Source organism: Symphalangus syndactylus, chromosome 7 (genome assembly GCF_028878055.3).
Source record: "Symphalangus syndactylus isolate Jambi chromosome 7, NHGRI_mSymSyn1-v2.1_pri, whole genome shotgun sequence".
Classification (NCBI taxonomy): Eukaryota; Metazoa; Chordata; class Mammalia; order Primates; family Hylobatidae; genus Symphalangus; species Symphalangus syndactylus.
The window spans coordinates 18,709,948-18,724,983 of record NC_072429.2 but is presented as its reverse complement, the minus strand read 5'-3'; the positions used below and the strand labels follow the sequence as shown (position 1 = coordinate 18,724,983).

General features: G+C 42.5%; 1 protein-coding gene across 18 annotated transcripts in view; it reads left to right on the top strand.

The window, feature by feature from the left end:
* TENM2 (teneurin transmembrane protein 2) overlaps positions 1-15,036 on the top strand; it is a 1,678,453-nt gene that overhangs the window by 1,499,015 nt on the left and 164,402 nt on the right. For all 18 annotated transcript variants that reach the window (XM_055285322.2, XM_055285321.2, XM_055285327.2 and 15 more), the window contains 2 exons: positions 772-967; positions 8,225-8,326. In XM_055285322.2, the coding sequence (XP_055141297.1) occupies positions 772-967; positions 8,225-8,326 (298 nt within the window). The remainder of the gene's footprint in view (positions 1-771; positions 968-8,224; positions 8,327-15,036) is intronic.

The window sequence follows — 15,036 nt, the reverse complement described above, 5'->3', positions numbered from 1 at the left end:
GTTTCTTCAAGAATTAATAAAATGATAATAATGATCATGACAGCTAACATGTATTTTGTGTTTACTGGGTGCCAGGCACTGTCTAAATATTATCTGAATCCTCACAACAACCCCATAACATAGATACTCTTATTTTCAGTTTTGCCAGTGGGAAAACCAAGGCACAGACAGGAGAAGCTAGTAAGCACCTCATTCAGGATTCTTTCAGGCTCCGTAGCCCTCATCATAGCCATTCTGCTGTGCCATTTCTCCTAGTAAATGATCAATAAAATGGTAGCTGGTAACATGGGTTCATAATTCCTTATCTGAAACTCTCAGGAAACCAATTACATTTTGGAATTCAGAATTTGGAGGATTATGGAAAAGTTATACTTTGCATATCCTCTGTATTACATAATACAGAGGGGGACTGGAGCAACAGCGTATACCACTCCCCCCACCACACACACACACACACACACGATGCACACATACAAACAAAAAGAAAAAAACCTTTGGGTTAAAGCTCTTTGGATTTCAGGACAACAGATAAGAGATTGTGGCCTAGAGTAATAAAAGTATTAATAGTAGCAATAACTATAAAACATAATAAATAATGACTGTTACTATTGTTACACCTTTTGCGGCTCTTGTTTTCCTGGGTAAGTTCATAGCAAAATGTGCTACAAAAAAGGTCTTTCTCCATGAACAAATGGGTGGGGGGGAAGGTGCCAGGTGTGGGACCACATCCGCACCTTGTCTCATACATGGTACTTTCTCTCCTTTTCCCAGTATGACTTCATGGAACGTCTGGACGGGAAGGAGAAGTGGAGTGTGGTTGAGTCTCCCAGGGAACGCCGGAGCATACAGACCTTGGTTCAGAATGAAGCCGTGTTTGTGCAGTACCTGGATGTGGGCCTGTGGCATCTGGCCTTCTACAATGATGGAAAAGACAAAGAGATGGTTTCCTTCAATACTGTTGTCCTAGGTAGGTGTGGGGTCTCTGAGATGGCACGCCATGAAGGGAAGATGGAAATGTTCTGGGCATCTCTGCAGAAGACACATCTTCTAAGGTAGTTTCTACTACAGATGACAACCAACCAGGATCCTTTGTTTAGGCCTTGTAGTGTCACCCACCTGAAACTAGCTCTGATTAAATGGAAATGCTGCTTAAACCATGAAAAAGCCACCAAAGATGAAATTGAGGTTAAGAGTTTGGGTCAGACTGCCTGGGTTGAGTCCTGACTACACCACCTAAGCAAATCACTTGACTTTGATAAGCCTCAGTTTCCTCATAGTAAAATAGGAACTAACATGAATGCCCACTTCATAGGGCCATCATGGGGATTAAATAAAATAAATATATACATCTCTAAGCATATAGTAAAGAAACTGCTGGCGATTCATATCAGCTCAGAATTTTTCTTAAAAATTAAGGGAACCTGAAAATATTAATAAAAAGTGATTTTTTTAAAAAGTTTAAATCAGAGAAATTATATAGTCATTTAAAAATCATGTTTTTATTCTTAAGTAGGTAAATCTCAAAGTGTTTTAATTAAGTACTTATCATTTTGGCATAGGGTAGCCCTGCTTTCTATTAGCTATCAAGGGAAAAGCAAAGTTTCAATGAACATGTCCTTATACATGCAATACGAAGCTCTAAAAGGGTCATTCGCTTGAGGAAGATTTCATAAAGTTTTTCTACAACAAACCCTAAGTATGTTAACAAGCAAAGAAGCTGTAGATGTTTTCATTAAAGTTATGTTACTGGGATTTTTAATCTTCTCCTGACAATAATAATTGATACTGGGTAGAACCTCTGTGAATCAGGGAAGATTATTAGACCCATTTCACAGAAGAATAAATTGAGATTCAGAAAGCTGAATCTCTCAAAGACCCAGGTTGTGGAAACAGTGGAAATGGCATGGGTTTCTGGGTCTTGTCCACTGCCTTCGTACAACACCATGTGTCCCAACAACTCTTAGTTGTAGATCTCAAGATTCACTGGGGAAGCCCCCACAGGGTGGCTTCTTGAAGAAAGACCTGGTAGCTGCAGCATTAAATCCAGTATTTTCCTCCCCACATCTTAACTGGGCAATTCACTTATCTCTCTGAGCCTCAGTTTCATCATCTGTGAAAAGGTAATGACCACATCCAGGAAGTAGAGGGTGATGTGACTATCATGACAAATAAAACGTGTGTGGCATGAGTTGGTAGTCACTAAGTGACATCCGATTTTTTTTTTTTCTTTAGGAATACATCTAGTATCGCTGTTTTTCTATTGATTACATTTTAAGAACTTTTCCATTGGTCCCATGGATTCTCCTGAGGGGCTCCCGGACTCTTCAAAGAGCTATGTAATCCAACCCGAAATTCAGGTGGCAATTCTTCATCAGTGGCCACAACTTCAGAATGGTGTAAAATCACATAGAGTTTTGGTACTGACCATGGGATTCAAGTCAATCCTTATTCCTTCTGCTAAGCAAAGACTGACCCTATCAAGGCTGGCCAAATGGTCCAAAGCAGGAGTTGGCTACACTGTAGCCCATGGGCCTAATCTGGCCCACTGCCTGTTTTTATGAATAAAGTTTTATTGGAGCAGCCCCATACATCTGTTTACATATTGTCTATGGCAGCTTTCCCACTGTCACGGCAGAGTTGAGTCATTGCAGCAGAGACCATATGGCCCACAAAGCCTAAATCGTTACTCTCTGTCCCTTTACAAAGTTTGCCAACCCCTACTCTAAAGTCATGTCATAAACTTTGTATAATGCAAGTCAGTGGAGAAGCACTCCACAGAGGGAAAATACCCAGAATTAGGTTAGGTACCAATGGGGAAGAAAAGTAATAGGGTAGAGACTACCTCACAAAAGGAAAAAACTGGAAACAAATTTGGAACCAGCTTGAGATGTTGAGATTTTTTAAAATCTTTAGTTTAAGAACATGATGAGAAATGACTTCCTTTGTGTCACTTTGTGTTTAAACTCAAGAGGCTTGACACGTACGTGACAGCACACACCCTGCACAGCAGCTGGCTCAGCTGGGGTCTACAAGAATTCAGAGAAGTGGTTCATAACAACAAGAACAGTTATGCATTTATAGAGCGTCAACGGTGTGCTAGCCCCAGTATTATGCCTTCGTGTCTCTTGCTTCCTCAACCCATGGAGCAGCCACATGAGGTAGCACTATCACAATTCTCTGCATTTTCCAACTGAGGAAGCCAAGACTAAACGCAGTTAGAAAACTTGCCCAGGGTCACACACAGCCAGGAAAAGGTGAAATCAGGATTCATACTTTCCAGAGCCTGTGCTCTTAACCACTGGATTTCTTTGGATTCTAGCCAACTAAATCCTTTTCCCTCTAAACTTAGCACATTTTCTGGGGTTCAGATTATTTCACAACAGCTTCTGTCCTCCCTTTCCTTTATCCACATGGACACAGGCATTGTGGTAGTGAAATTCCCTTCCCCCAGGCCATCACTCACTCTGGCCTGTTGGAGCTGGGAATAGCAATTCTCCCAAGAGGATCTCTCTTGTCTGGACTGTAGCTCAGAGAGAAAGTCAAAGGTAATTGGCCTAATAGTTGGGCAGACATCTTGATGGAGCAATGATAGTAATTGGCCTGAAATGCAGGGAAAAGAACAGTGTTTTATTTTGTTCAGAGGTTCTCCCACACATACCTGTCATCAGAACATTCTCCATCAAGAGCAGCCAGGAGCGCTGTAAACCCCCCGTGATGTGAAACAGAAGGAAAATGTTAGACAGGTGTCTACCAGCGATCACACTAAATATACCTTTGACGTGGGGAAGTCTTTTGATGTGTTTTGGAGAAAAGCAGCCTGCTTTCGGAAATGAGTTTCTTCTCGAGACAACAGAACAGCTTTCTGGAAGCACGATGCCAGCCTCCACTTGGATAAAATCCCATTTCCTGGGCTTGATCTCACATCCGGAGGCCACTTCTTCCTCAAGAAAATGTAAACAAAAAGGAAAACTGATAATACCTTAAAAATAATATTTAACTGAGTGTTGGAGAAAGGGGATTGAAATGTGAGCTCCTTTATATTTTAGCTTTGCCACATCATTGTTTTTCCCCCAGAAACTATCAAAATACTTTAAATATGAGTTGTTGGGAAAGTTAAATGAAAAATACTCTTTATTACAATTTTTGTTTATTTTGGATTCTCCTACCCTCCCACACATGCACACACACAGACACACGTGCACATAGACATACACATACACGTACACACACACACAGACACACACACACATAAGCACACACCAACAGCTATTTACCAAGCACCTATTGTATACCAAGCATTGAGAATACCTCGATGAACAGTTCAGATCGAGAGCTTGGTGAGAGAAGATAGATATATATAAGAATTACAGGAGCAAAGAGGAAGTGGTACAAAGCCCAGATTGGGGAAAGTGAGGAAAACACCCAGGAGCCTGAGACACAATGATAAATACCTCAAGCGAAGCCCTCCAGCCAAGCAAAGAGACTGTGCAAAGATCTCGGGCCTTTTCCGTGGGACTGTGGTGGCAAAGAACTTCCTGGACCTTTGCTGCTTGATCACCAAAGATGTAAGTTTTGAGAACAGGGAGCCTTGACCTCAGGAATGTCAATTTCCACCAAACCATCCCCAGACCCAGATGCTCGATGAGAAGCAATCTCTACCTCAATGTAGGAATGACTTCAAAAAATGCAAGCTGGAGAATGATGTTTCTCTGTTTAAATGTTTCATTTGTACCCAGAAGTTCCAGAATAGAACCCAAGTCATCCACATGTTCTACAGCAGGGGTCCTCAACCCTAGGGCCACAGATCAGTATTCACCATAATGTCAAATCGGTGGAAGCCCTGAGCTTGTTTTCCTGCAACTAGATGATCCCATCTGGTGGTCATAGGGGACAGTAATAGATCATCAGACATTAGACTCTCATAAGGAGCATGCAACCCAGATCCCTCCATGTGCAGATCACAATGAGGTCTGTGGCCCATTAGGAACTGGGCCACAGAGCAAGAGGTGAGCAGTGGGTGAGCAAGTGAAGTTTTATCTCTATTTACAGTTGCTCTTCATTGCTTGCATTACTGACTGAGCTCCGCCCCCTGTCAGATCAGCAGCGGCATTAGATTATCATAGGAGGGCAAGCCCTATTGTGAACTGTGCATGCGAGGGATCTAGGTTGTATGCTTCTTATGAGAATCTAATGCCTGATGATCTGTCACTGTCTCCCATCACCCCTAGATAGGACCATCTAGTTGCAGAAAAACAAGCTCAGGGCTCCCACTGATTTGACATTATGGAGAGTTGCATGGTTATTTCATTATATATTACAATGTAATAATAATAGAAATAAAGTGCACAATAAATGTATGTGCATCCCGAAACCATCCCCAAGCCCCAGTCTGTAGAACAGTTGTCTTCCATGGAACCAGTCCCTGGTGGCAAAAATGTTGGGGACCGCTGGTCTACATGTCCCTGGATGATCCATCTCCCTGCCTGGATCTCTCCAAACTCAACTAATGTCACACTCTCCCTTGTTTGCTACCCTGCATCCACATTGGATTCAGTTCCTCTCTTTCCCACCCCAGAGCCTTTGCATAAGCTATTCCTCTGACCTGGAATACCCTTCCCTCAGCTCTTTGCTTGCTGGTTTCAGCTCATCCTTTAGAGTCACCTGCATAGAGCAGAGAGGCCCTCCCTGAACATTCTCTGTAAGTAGCTTCCTTTCATTACTCCATCTCAATATCCTATTCTGTTCAAAGCACTTATTGTAATTTTTACTTATTTAATTTGTTTGATTTTTTTGGCTTGTATTCTCCATTATTGTGCAAAGCTCTATAAGGGCTTTGCATATGAGGGGACTATATCTGTCTTTGTCACCATGGTATCTCCAATGGCTTGTTACATAGTGCTTTGCATATAAGTGCTCAGTTAGTAGACTGAATCATATGTAAGAATGTGACAGATCTGAGATCTTACCCTAATTGCAAGCTAACATGTTAGCCTGACACAGTTTCATGGATGCCATCAGAAGACATGAGACTCATGGGTCAGAGACAAGGGACTTTATTACTCAGAGCAATGCAATATCCAGAGTGTCAGCATGTGTTCTGTTCCCCAAGCCCCAGTTCCCTCAGAGTAACACCTCAGGGCCTCCCTCAGGTCGGGTGATGCCAGTACATGTCATGGGTTGCATCGCAGGAGAAAAACCCTGAGCTTACTGAACCCGAGCCTCTTAGAATGGGCAGTAAGCATGCTTATTCTTTGTTCCAGAGGGAGACATTGTCTTTACTATACTGGGTAATAAGTAAACCTGCCCTTTACTCAGGAGAGAGACACTATCGCTGTCTCCCAAGGGTGTTCCCAATACAGACAGCCTTGAAAAGATAGTTCAGAACTAAGGCAGTCAATGCCTGTGCTCTCAAGACATTCAGAAACATGAGAGACCCAGGGAGAATGATGTCCCAGCACCCTGTGAAATTGCTGATTTGCTGATCCACAAAAGCACCTAACGCTTTTTGAATGAGTGATGAATAAATGAAACAAATAGGTAGCCACCTGGATGCTTCTCAGCCGACATTTACACAGCCAACCTCAAGGAGTTTCATTCTGAAATGTTAATTGTTGTTACACGTTAAGGAAACTGGCTTGATAGGGTCTATGGTCTTTTGTCTGATTTTGAAAAAGCAAATACACTCATTGAGTTTTCCGCCGAGTGCCAGAAACCAACTACAGTGTAGTTCTGGAAGATGAGAGTTGAGAAGGGAAACACTGCAGAAAGAAAACAAAACTGTGTGATTCGAAGTTTCAATCCAGAGTGGGAGTAAATGGGAAATCAGGTTTAAAGGCAACACATCCTTTATCACTCTCAGGTAACTCCATTAGGATCAATTAGACTTCACAGCCTTTCATACCATGTCACCAGGTCAAAGTCCCCAACTCTCCAAGGGTGATATCACATCACATTTGGAATAGTGGCTTATACTTTCCTTTTCATCTTAGTAATTTGGAACCTGAAAGTCTAAATGTATTTTGTTTTAAGACAAAAATTAGGATGATGGTAATAATTTTTAAAGAATATGACTATTTCTGTGCAGACCCAAATCAACATTAAAAAGTTCCAAAATCATTCCTTTGAAGGTATTACTTGAGAGTACACATAGAAAGGTAAATCACAAGATAAGACGGTGATGCAGGTTAGAGCCGAATGTGAATTAATTCATTTTCATGAAAAATAACATCCTTAAAAGCTAAGCATAAAAGGACATTTGTATAACCCCAAACCTCCTACTTAAAGAATTCCAAAATCCTGCCTAATTTAAGCAGTCTTATGCATTTGGGTTTTTCTTTTATTAGAATTCCTTAAAACAAGGAATATTTTTACTCTACAAATCTGAGGTTAGGAATAACTGCTCCTATTTTGAAGAATCACTCTCTATACCTAAGGCTAAAAACTGATACCCTGTACATCAGACCAAATCTTAACTGAGTGGGATGATGAAGGTTGGGGGGTGGTTGTGGGTACAGTGTTTAAAAACTTGTCAACATTTAAACGTGGGAGCTTTCATAGTTTTTAAATCCAGACTGATAGTTTATTTTTTTCTACTGTTTTGTTTTGTTTGTTTGTTTTGTTTTTGAAATTGAGTCTCGCTCTGTTGCCCAGGCTGGAGTGCAATGGTGCAATCTCAGCTCACTGCAACCTCTGCCTCCTGGGTTCAAGCTATTTTCCTGCCTCAGCCTCCCAAGTAACTGGGATTACAGGCATGCACCACCATGTCCAGCTAATTGTGTGTGTGTCCGTGTGTGTGTGTGTGTGTGTGTGTGTGTGTGTTTGTGTATTTTTAGTAGTGATGGGGTTTTACCACGTTGGCCAGGCTAGTCTCGGATTCTTGACCTCATGTGATCCACTTGCCTCAGCCTCCCAAAGTGCTGGGATTACAGCTGTGAGCCACTACGATGGATGAGATTGGTAGTTTATTCTTAAAAAGTGAAAGTTACAGCACTACTAGCCCTGCATTCCTGCCTGGGGCCATCACCTGGAGAGCACTGTTGAAGCTGTCCCAGTCCCCACCACTCCCTATTCTCTTCCTTCACTCATTCGTATTCCTGACCAATCCCCTATTATAGGCATCTGAGGTTACTACCACTGGTCTTTAAAAGTGGCAAGTTACTAATGGTTAAATTACTGCACCAGTAGGCAGAGGAAAAGGTAATCACTACATTTGTCTCTCTTTCAGATTCAGTGCAGGACTGTCCACGTAACTGCCATGGGAATGGTGAATGTGTGTCCGGGGTGTGTCACTGTTTCCCAGGATTTCTAGGAGCAGATTGTGCTAAAGGTATGTGCCACCGCTTCCCTGCTATGGTTGGAAAACCGACCCTCCCTAGGCTTCTCTGAGTGGGTAACAGAAGGGGCACCCAAGTAGCCTTCCCGTCAAATTCCCCCGAGACATCTTGTAAGCCCATGCATGCCAGAAGGCATAAGCCTTTGGTAAAGAGTAGGCTTTGATTTATGAACATTGGCCAACGTACCTATAGGAGCAGGGCAGTTATCCTTGGCACTGAGGTGTGCTGAGAAGAAAGATGTGCTAAAAATGAGATGGTCGGATTTCCTGTAAAAGCAGAAGTGAATTACCATCACTCCTTTCTTATAATCATTAACTTCTATGTAATGGAAGATTAAGCATCTCAGGGTTAGTAAATTTCATTCATTCTGGCCAGCTACACTCTTAATCTAGGAAGCGCTATTTATCTTGGTGGAATTGGTTTTAAATTGTATTATTAATTTATCTACACTGCTGTGCACAGAATAGCTGGAGCCCTGAGATTCTTGGGGGAAAGGTAATATGAGAAAGAAAATGCTTCTCACAAGAACAGAGAATTTAGAGGCTGCACACCTTGCTTGAAAGAGACCTTCAATGTGACCTTCAGATGGCTCTATCAGAGGCAGGTATAGTGAAGAGCAGAGGATCTCACACTTTTACCCACAGGCACACACACAGACACAGATACACAGACACATAGACACACAAGTGTGTATGTCTAAATACAAGTAGGAAGTTGAAACAAAACTCACAAAATGATATTTTACTCCATGTTTCTTTTCTATTCTATTTCATTTTTTATTTTATTTTATTCTTTTGAGGTGGAGTCTCACTCTGTCGCCCAAGCTGGAATGCAGTGGTGCGATCTTGGCTCACTGCAACCTCCCTGTCCCGGTTTCAAGCAATTATCCTGCCTCAGCCTACCAAGTAGCTGGAATTACAGGCGTGTGCCACCACACCCGGCTGATTTTTGTGTTTTTAGTAGAGACAGGGTTTTACTATGTTGACCAGGCTGGTCTCGAACTCCTGACCTCAAGTCATCCACCCACCTCATCCTCCCAAAGTGCTGGGATTACAGGCATGAGCCACTGTGCCCAGCCTCATTTTTTTTTAATACCAGTTATGACCCATTACACTGATTTTCCACCCACTAATAAGCCATATCACAGTCTGAAAAATAGTGAAGGAGCAGTTAAGCATACTTGCTGCAGAGTCAGGCAATCTTGGGTTCCAATCCCAGCTCTGCCTTTGGGTATCTGACATTAAGTGACTGATCTAACATTTCTGAACCTTGGTTTCCTCATCTGGAAAAGTGGAGAGTTACTTTCTAGGTTTATTTTGAGGATAGTGTAAGATAACACACACAAAGCTCTTAGCAGGGCACAATAAGGCCTCAAAGGGCTGGACTTTCTTATTTAATTATGCATATTATTTTATTTATTTATATGTTTGACTAATCTTCCCATTATTTTTATGTGTGCTTTATTAAAAGAGCTTCCTGCCTTGACTTTCTGCAAGACAATCATTAATAAAGCTGCTCTGTAAATACTAAGTAGTGCCTCTCCTTTCCCACCCTCACCACAATTGCTCTGAAAAATACTATTTCAAATAGTCTCAATATTTCAAAGATGTGAGAGTTCCATCCTTACAAATGCTGACAAGTGAAGGGGGCTTTCTGTACTTAAAGTTCTGGGTCTGATGGCACGTGCGTGAGACTTAATTCCTAAATGACACCACTCACAGGTATCTCTTCTGTCACACAGTATGGTGAAAGCTTCGATAAACTTAAAAAGAAGGCAAGGTTTGTAGTTCTCCTTGAAGAAGTCCTTCGCATCCCTTGTAAATTGTATTCCTAGGTATTTTATTATCTTTGTAGCAATTGTGAATGGGAGTTCACTCATGACTTGGCTGTCTGTTTGTCTATTGTTGGTGTATAGGAATGCTTGTAATTTTTGCACATTGATTTTGTATCCTGAGACTTTGCTGAAGTTGCTTATCAGCTTAAGGAGATTTTGGGCTGAGACGATGGGGTTTTCCAAATATACAATCACGTCATCTGCAAACCACAATGAGATGCCATCTCATGCCAGTTAGAATGGCGATCATTAAAAAGTCAGGAAACAACAGATACTGGAGAGGATCTGGAGAAATAGGAACGCCTTCACACTGTTGGTGGGAGTATAAATTAGTTCAACCATTGTGGAAGACAGTGTGGCGATTCCTCAAGGGTCTAGAACCAGAAATACTATTTGGCCCAGCAATCCCATTACTGGGTATGTACCCAAAGGATTATAAATCATTCTACTATGAAGACATATGCACACATATGTTTATTGCAGCACTATTCACAATAGCAAAGACTTGGAACCAACCCAAATGCCCATCAATGATAGACTGGATAAAGAAGATGTGGCACATATACACCACGAAATACTATGCAGCCATAAAAAAGGACGAGTTCATGTCCTTTGCAGGGACATGGATGAAGCTGGAAACAATCATTCTCAACAAACTAACACAGGAACAGAAAACCAAACACCGCATGCTCTCACTCATAAGTGGGAGCTGAAAAATGAGACACATGGACACAGGGAGGGGAACATCACACAGTGGAGCCTGTCAGGGGGTGGGGGGCTAGGGGAGGGATAGCATTAGGAGAAATACCTAATGTAGATGATGGGTCGATGGATGCAGCAAACTATTATGGGTGCAGCAAACCAGATGACGGGTTGATGGGTGCAGCAAACCATATGTATACCTATGTAAAAAACCTGCACATTCTGCACATGTTTTCCAGAACTTCAAGTATAATTAAAAAAAAAAAAAAAGACAAGATGCCGCCCAACAGCTCTCAGGGCTCTGTGTCAGGCCAGAAACCACCCAACAGCCCTCTGGGCTGTGCCAGGCTTAGTGCACTCTGTCAATGGCAGGGGGCACATCAGCAAAGTGAACAGTGGAGACTGGACCTCCTCCTAGCGCCTCCCTCAGGCTCTGAGGGTCACTGACGGAGCAAGGAGAACAGAGAACAGCACATGCATCACCAGGCCGAGCGCTTTTCCTAGCGGAGGCTTTAAAGGAAGGAAAACCTCAGTGTCATTTGAATGGCTTTCCTTGTGTAATCTAATTTTCCTGGGAGTGAAGGCATTAATAAGAAGAAGGACAGAGTCGTCCTTTTATATGTGGCTGCAAATGGGCTGAACCCTCAGCCGCATGGCCTGTGAGCTGTAAATGTATATTAACACTGACACACATCGATGTATTATTAATCCTAAAAACCATGTGTGCTCTGACTGCACATCCAGTTACTGGCCTTTTAAACCTAAGTACCCCGGCCATTTAAGAACCCTTTGCTCTAAATCCATTTGCAGATGAGCGTCCATTCTACATTATGGATCTGTAATGGGGTGTCCATTTAGCTGCTTAAAAGGACTCTCGGTGTGTGTTTTGCACTCACCACCTGCGCTGTGGCAGGGCGCACACTGCAAGTGTGCATTAGCCATGGTATATAATTGATCCTTGTGAAACAAATATTGAGTGGCTGTTAAGAGTAGTTATTCCTCCATACTCAGTCGCTGCTCCTGAAATCAGGCTTTGAACTTGTATACTTTAATTTAGCTGTTGCACACAGTGGACAAAATTGAAGTGTTTAAAGAATAAAATTGCTTTTCCCCTATTTCTCCATTTATTCTGGGTGAAGTTGGTTGAAGAGTGTTAGGAGTAAGATTCTACCTTTTTGCGCTATAGATGTTTTTCCCTTAGTATTTTTTAAATGGCCACAGTTTAAGCTACTTTATTGTTAACAAAGTGAAATTTCCCCTCATTCTAAAACCTTCTTTCCCAATCTTTGATCTTTCATGTACCACCTTTATTACTGCTGGCAATTTCATGGGACATAAGTATTATTAATCACTTAACATATTTCTTTAAGTCAATTCATTATAGTTCCATAGATTTTTTTTTTTTTTTTTTTTTTTTGAGACAGAGTTTTGATCTTGTTGCCCAGGCTGTAGTGTAATGGCGCAATCTCGGCTCATCACAACCTCCGCCTCCCGCGTTCAAGCGATTCACCTGCCTCAGCCTCTTGAGTAGCTGGGATTACAGGCATGCGCCACCATGCATGGCCAATTTTCTATGTTTAGTAAAGACGGGGTTTCTCCATGTTGGTCAGGCTGGTCTTGAACTCCCGACCTCAGGTGATCCACCCACCTCGGCCTCCCAAAGTGCTGGGATTACAGGTGTGAGCCACCGCACCCAGTGATACGTTTATTTTAAAAAGAACAATGTCAAAACCAGAAAATTGGAAAAGGGAAAACTATAGGAAATGTTAGCGCCCCCATTAACCCTATCTAGAGAGTAATATTTTCACTTTGATTAGCATCCAAGCCAAGTCAGTTTCTTACACACTTATTTCACATCAAGAATCCCAAAAGTGGACTGGAGCACACGTAAGCCTGGCATCTGGAGAGACTCAAGCCTTGAACACCTCAACTCATAACTATTAGCCCCTAAAATAAAAAAATTCCTTGACCACACCTGTGGGATGAAATGAGAAACAAGTAAACACAAGCACACAGGTTTAACTGTACCAGGTTCAAGTGCAAAAATCTAATGATTAGCACTGAATTTATTTCTGAAATGTTAAGCCTATACTTCCAGTTGTTTTTAAATAACAACTAATAGCTTTTAAGTACTCAATATGCACCAGATACTGTGCAAAGTACTTAATACATACTCTTATTTATCTTCATATCAATGATATGAGGTAAATTCTATTTTTTTAATTATACTTTAAGTTCTAGGGTACATGTGCACAACGTGCAGGTTTGTTACATATGTATACATGTGCCATGTTGGTGTGCTGCACTCATTAACTCGTCATTTAACATTAGGTATATCTCCTAATGCTATCCCTCCCCGCTCCCACCACCCCACAACAGGCCCCGGTGTGTGATGTTCCCCTTCCTGTGTCCATGTGTTCTCATTGTTCATTTCCCACCTATGAGTGAGAACATGCAGTGTTTGGTTTTTTGTCCTTGCGATAGTTTGCTGAGAATGATGGTTTCCAGCTTTAATCAATCCTCCCCACTACAATTTTTTAAACATTTTATATTGAAATCATTTTAGACTTGCAGACACTCTGCACAGATAGAACACAGAGTTTCCATACAGAGCGTACCCAGCTTCCCCAATGTCCACATTTTAAATTTCCGTAACTCAAAGATCGAAACCAAGACATTAACATCCATACAAAGCCATTAGCTAATTTACGGACTTTTCCTAACTTTGCCCTTTCTTTCTCATCTAGGATCCCACATTGCATTTAATTGTCACGTCTCCTTCATCCCTTTAACCTGACCAGTCTGTGACAGTTCCTCCGTTATTCCTTGCCTTTAATGACCTCGACCCTTTAGAAGAGCATTAGTCAGGTATTTTGTAGAGTGTCTCTCAGTATGGGTTTGTCTGATATTTTCTGGTGATTGGATTGAGGTTACGCCTTTTTAGCAAGATGCTATGCCCTCCTCAGTGCATTACATCAGAGATGCACTTCTGATTTTAATAAGAAAAAAAGTAAAATGTGGTTGAATGAGTGAGTGAGTGTGTGTGTGTGTGTGTGTGTGTGCCTTTGTTCCCCCTCACGTATAAGGCAGAGAGGTGGGAAGACTCGATCCCATTGGTCCTGCACAATTTAGCAGTGGCTATGACAGGTTGTCACTCACAAACAACTTTTGGGTTTAAGAAGCTGCTGAGTGTTGGCAGGGAGTAACCCTGAGCCAACAGAATGAGGTAATTGGCTAGCAAGTGCAGAGACAGGTGCACCTTGAGTCTCCTGTTCCCCAGAACAGGGCGCCCCATCTCCCTGCTGTGGGCCATGATCAGTGTCCTTCTTTCTTTTCTGGTTTGTTTGTTTGTTTTTAGAGACAGAGATTCGCTCTGTCACCCAGGCTGGAGCACAGTGGCGCGATCTCAGCTCACTGCAATCTCCTTCTCCCCGGTTCTAAGCGATTCTACTGCCTCAGCCTCCAGAGTAGCTGGGATTGCAGGTGCATACCACCACACCCAGCTAATTTTGGATTTTTCATAGAGGTGGCATTTCACCATGTCAGCCAGGCTGGTCTCAAACTCCTGATCTCAAGTGACCCACCTGCCTTGGCCTCCCAAAGTGCTGGGATTACAGGTGTGAGCCACCAAGCCAGGCCTGTCCTTCTTTCTTGATAAAAACTCTTAAAAGGCCCCAAGCATAAGGTCCTCCCTCATCACAAATTCCCATTCACCTTTGTTCCTTCACTGACAGCTGTGCCCAGGATTCCTTGGCTCTGCCAGTTTTTGTGACTGCAGGCAGCCGGCAGACTCAGGCCCTCCTCCCAGGGGGAGAATTTGCCACGTTAGCAAGAGAGACTCCCATCACATCCAAGCGACCGGGTATGTGTCCAAGTGACAGAAATGCGGATTTACTCTCTTGACCTCACACTGCGCCTCCCGTGCCCTCAGATGTGCAGTGCGAATGGCAGCTCCTTGTCTTCTTGTAAACCTGCCAGTCTGCATCAGGCATCTGAAGACATCCTTGCAGTGAATGGAGGAATCAGTCAGCATGCGTTTGCAAGAGCGTTTATTCCACAGCCCTCACCATCTTGGGGGCCCTGAGAGGTTCCAAAGGCAAAATGAAACTGACCCGCGCATGGAAATAACATGGAATGGATCTAACACATTGTCCTGAGTCAGTCGAG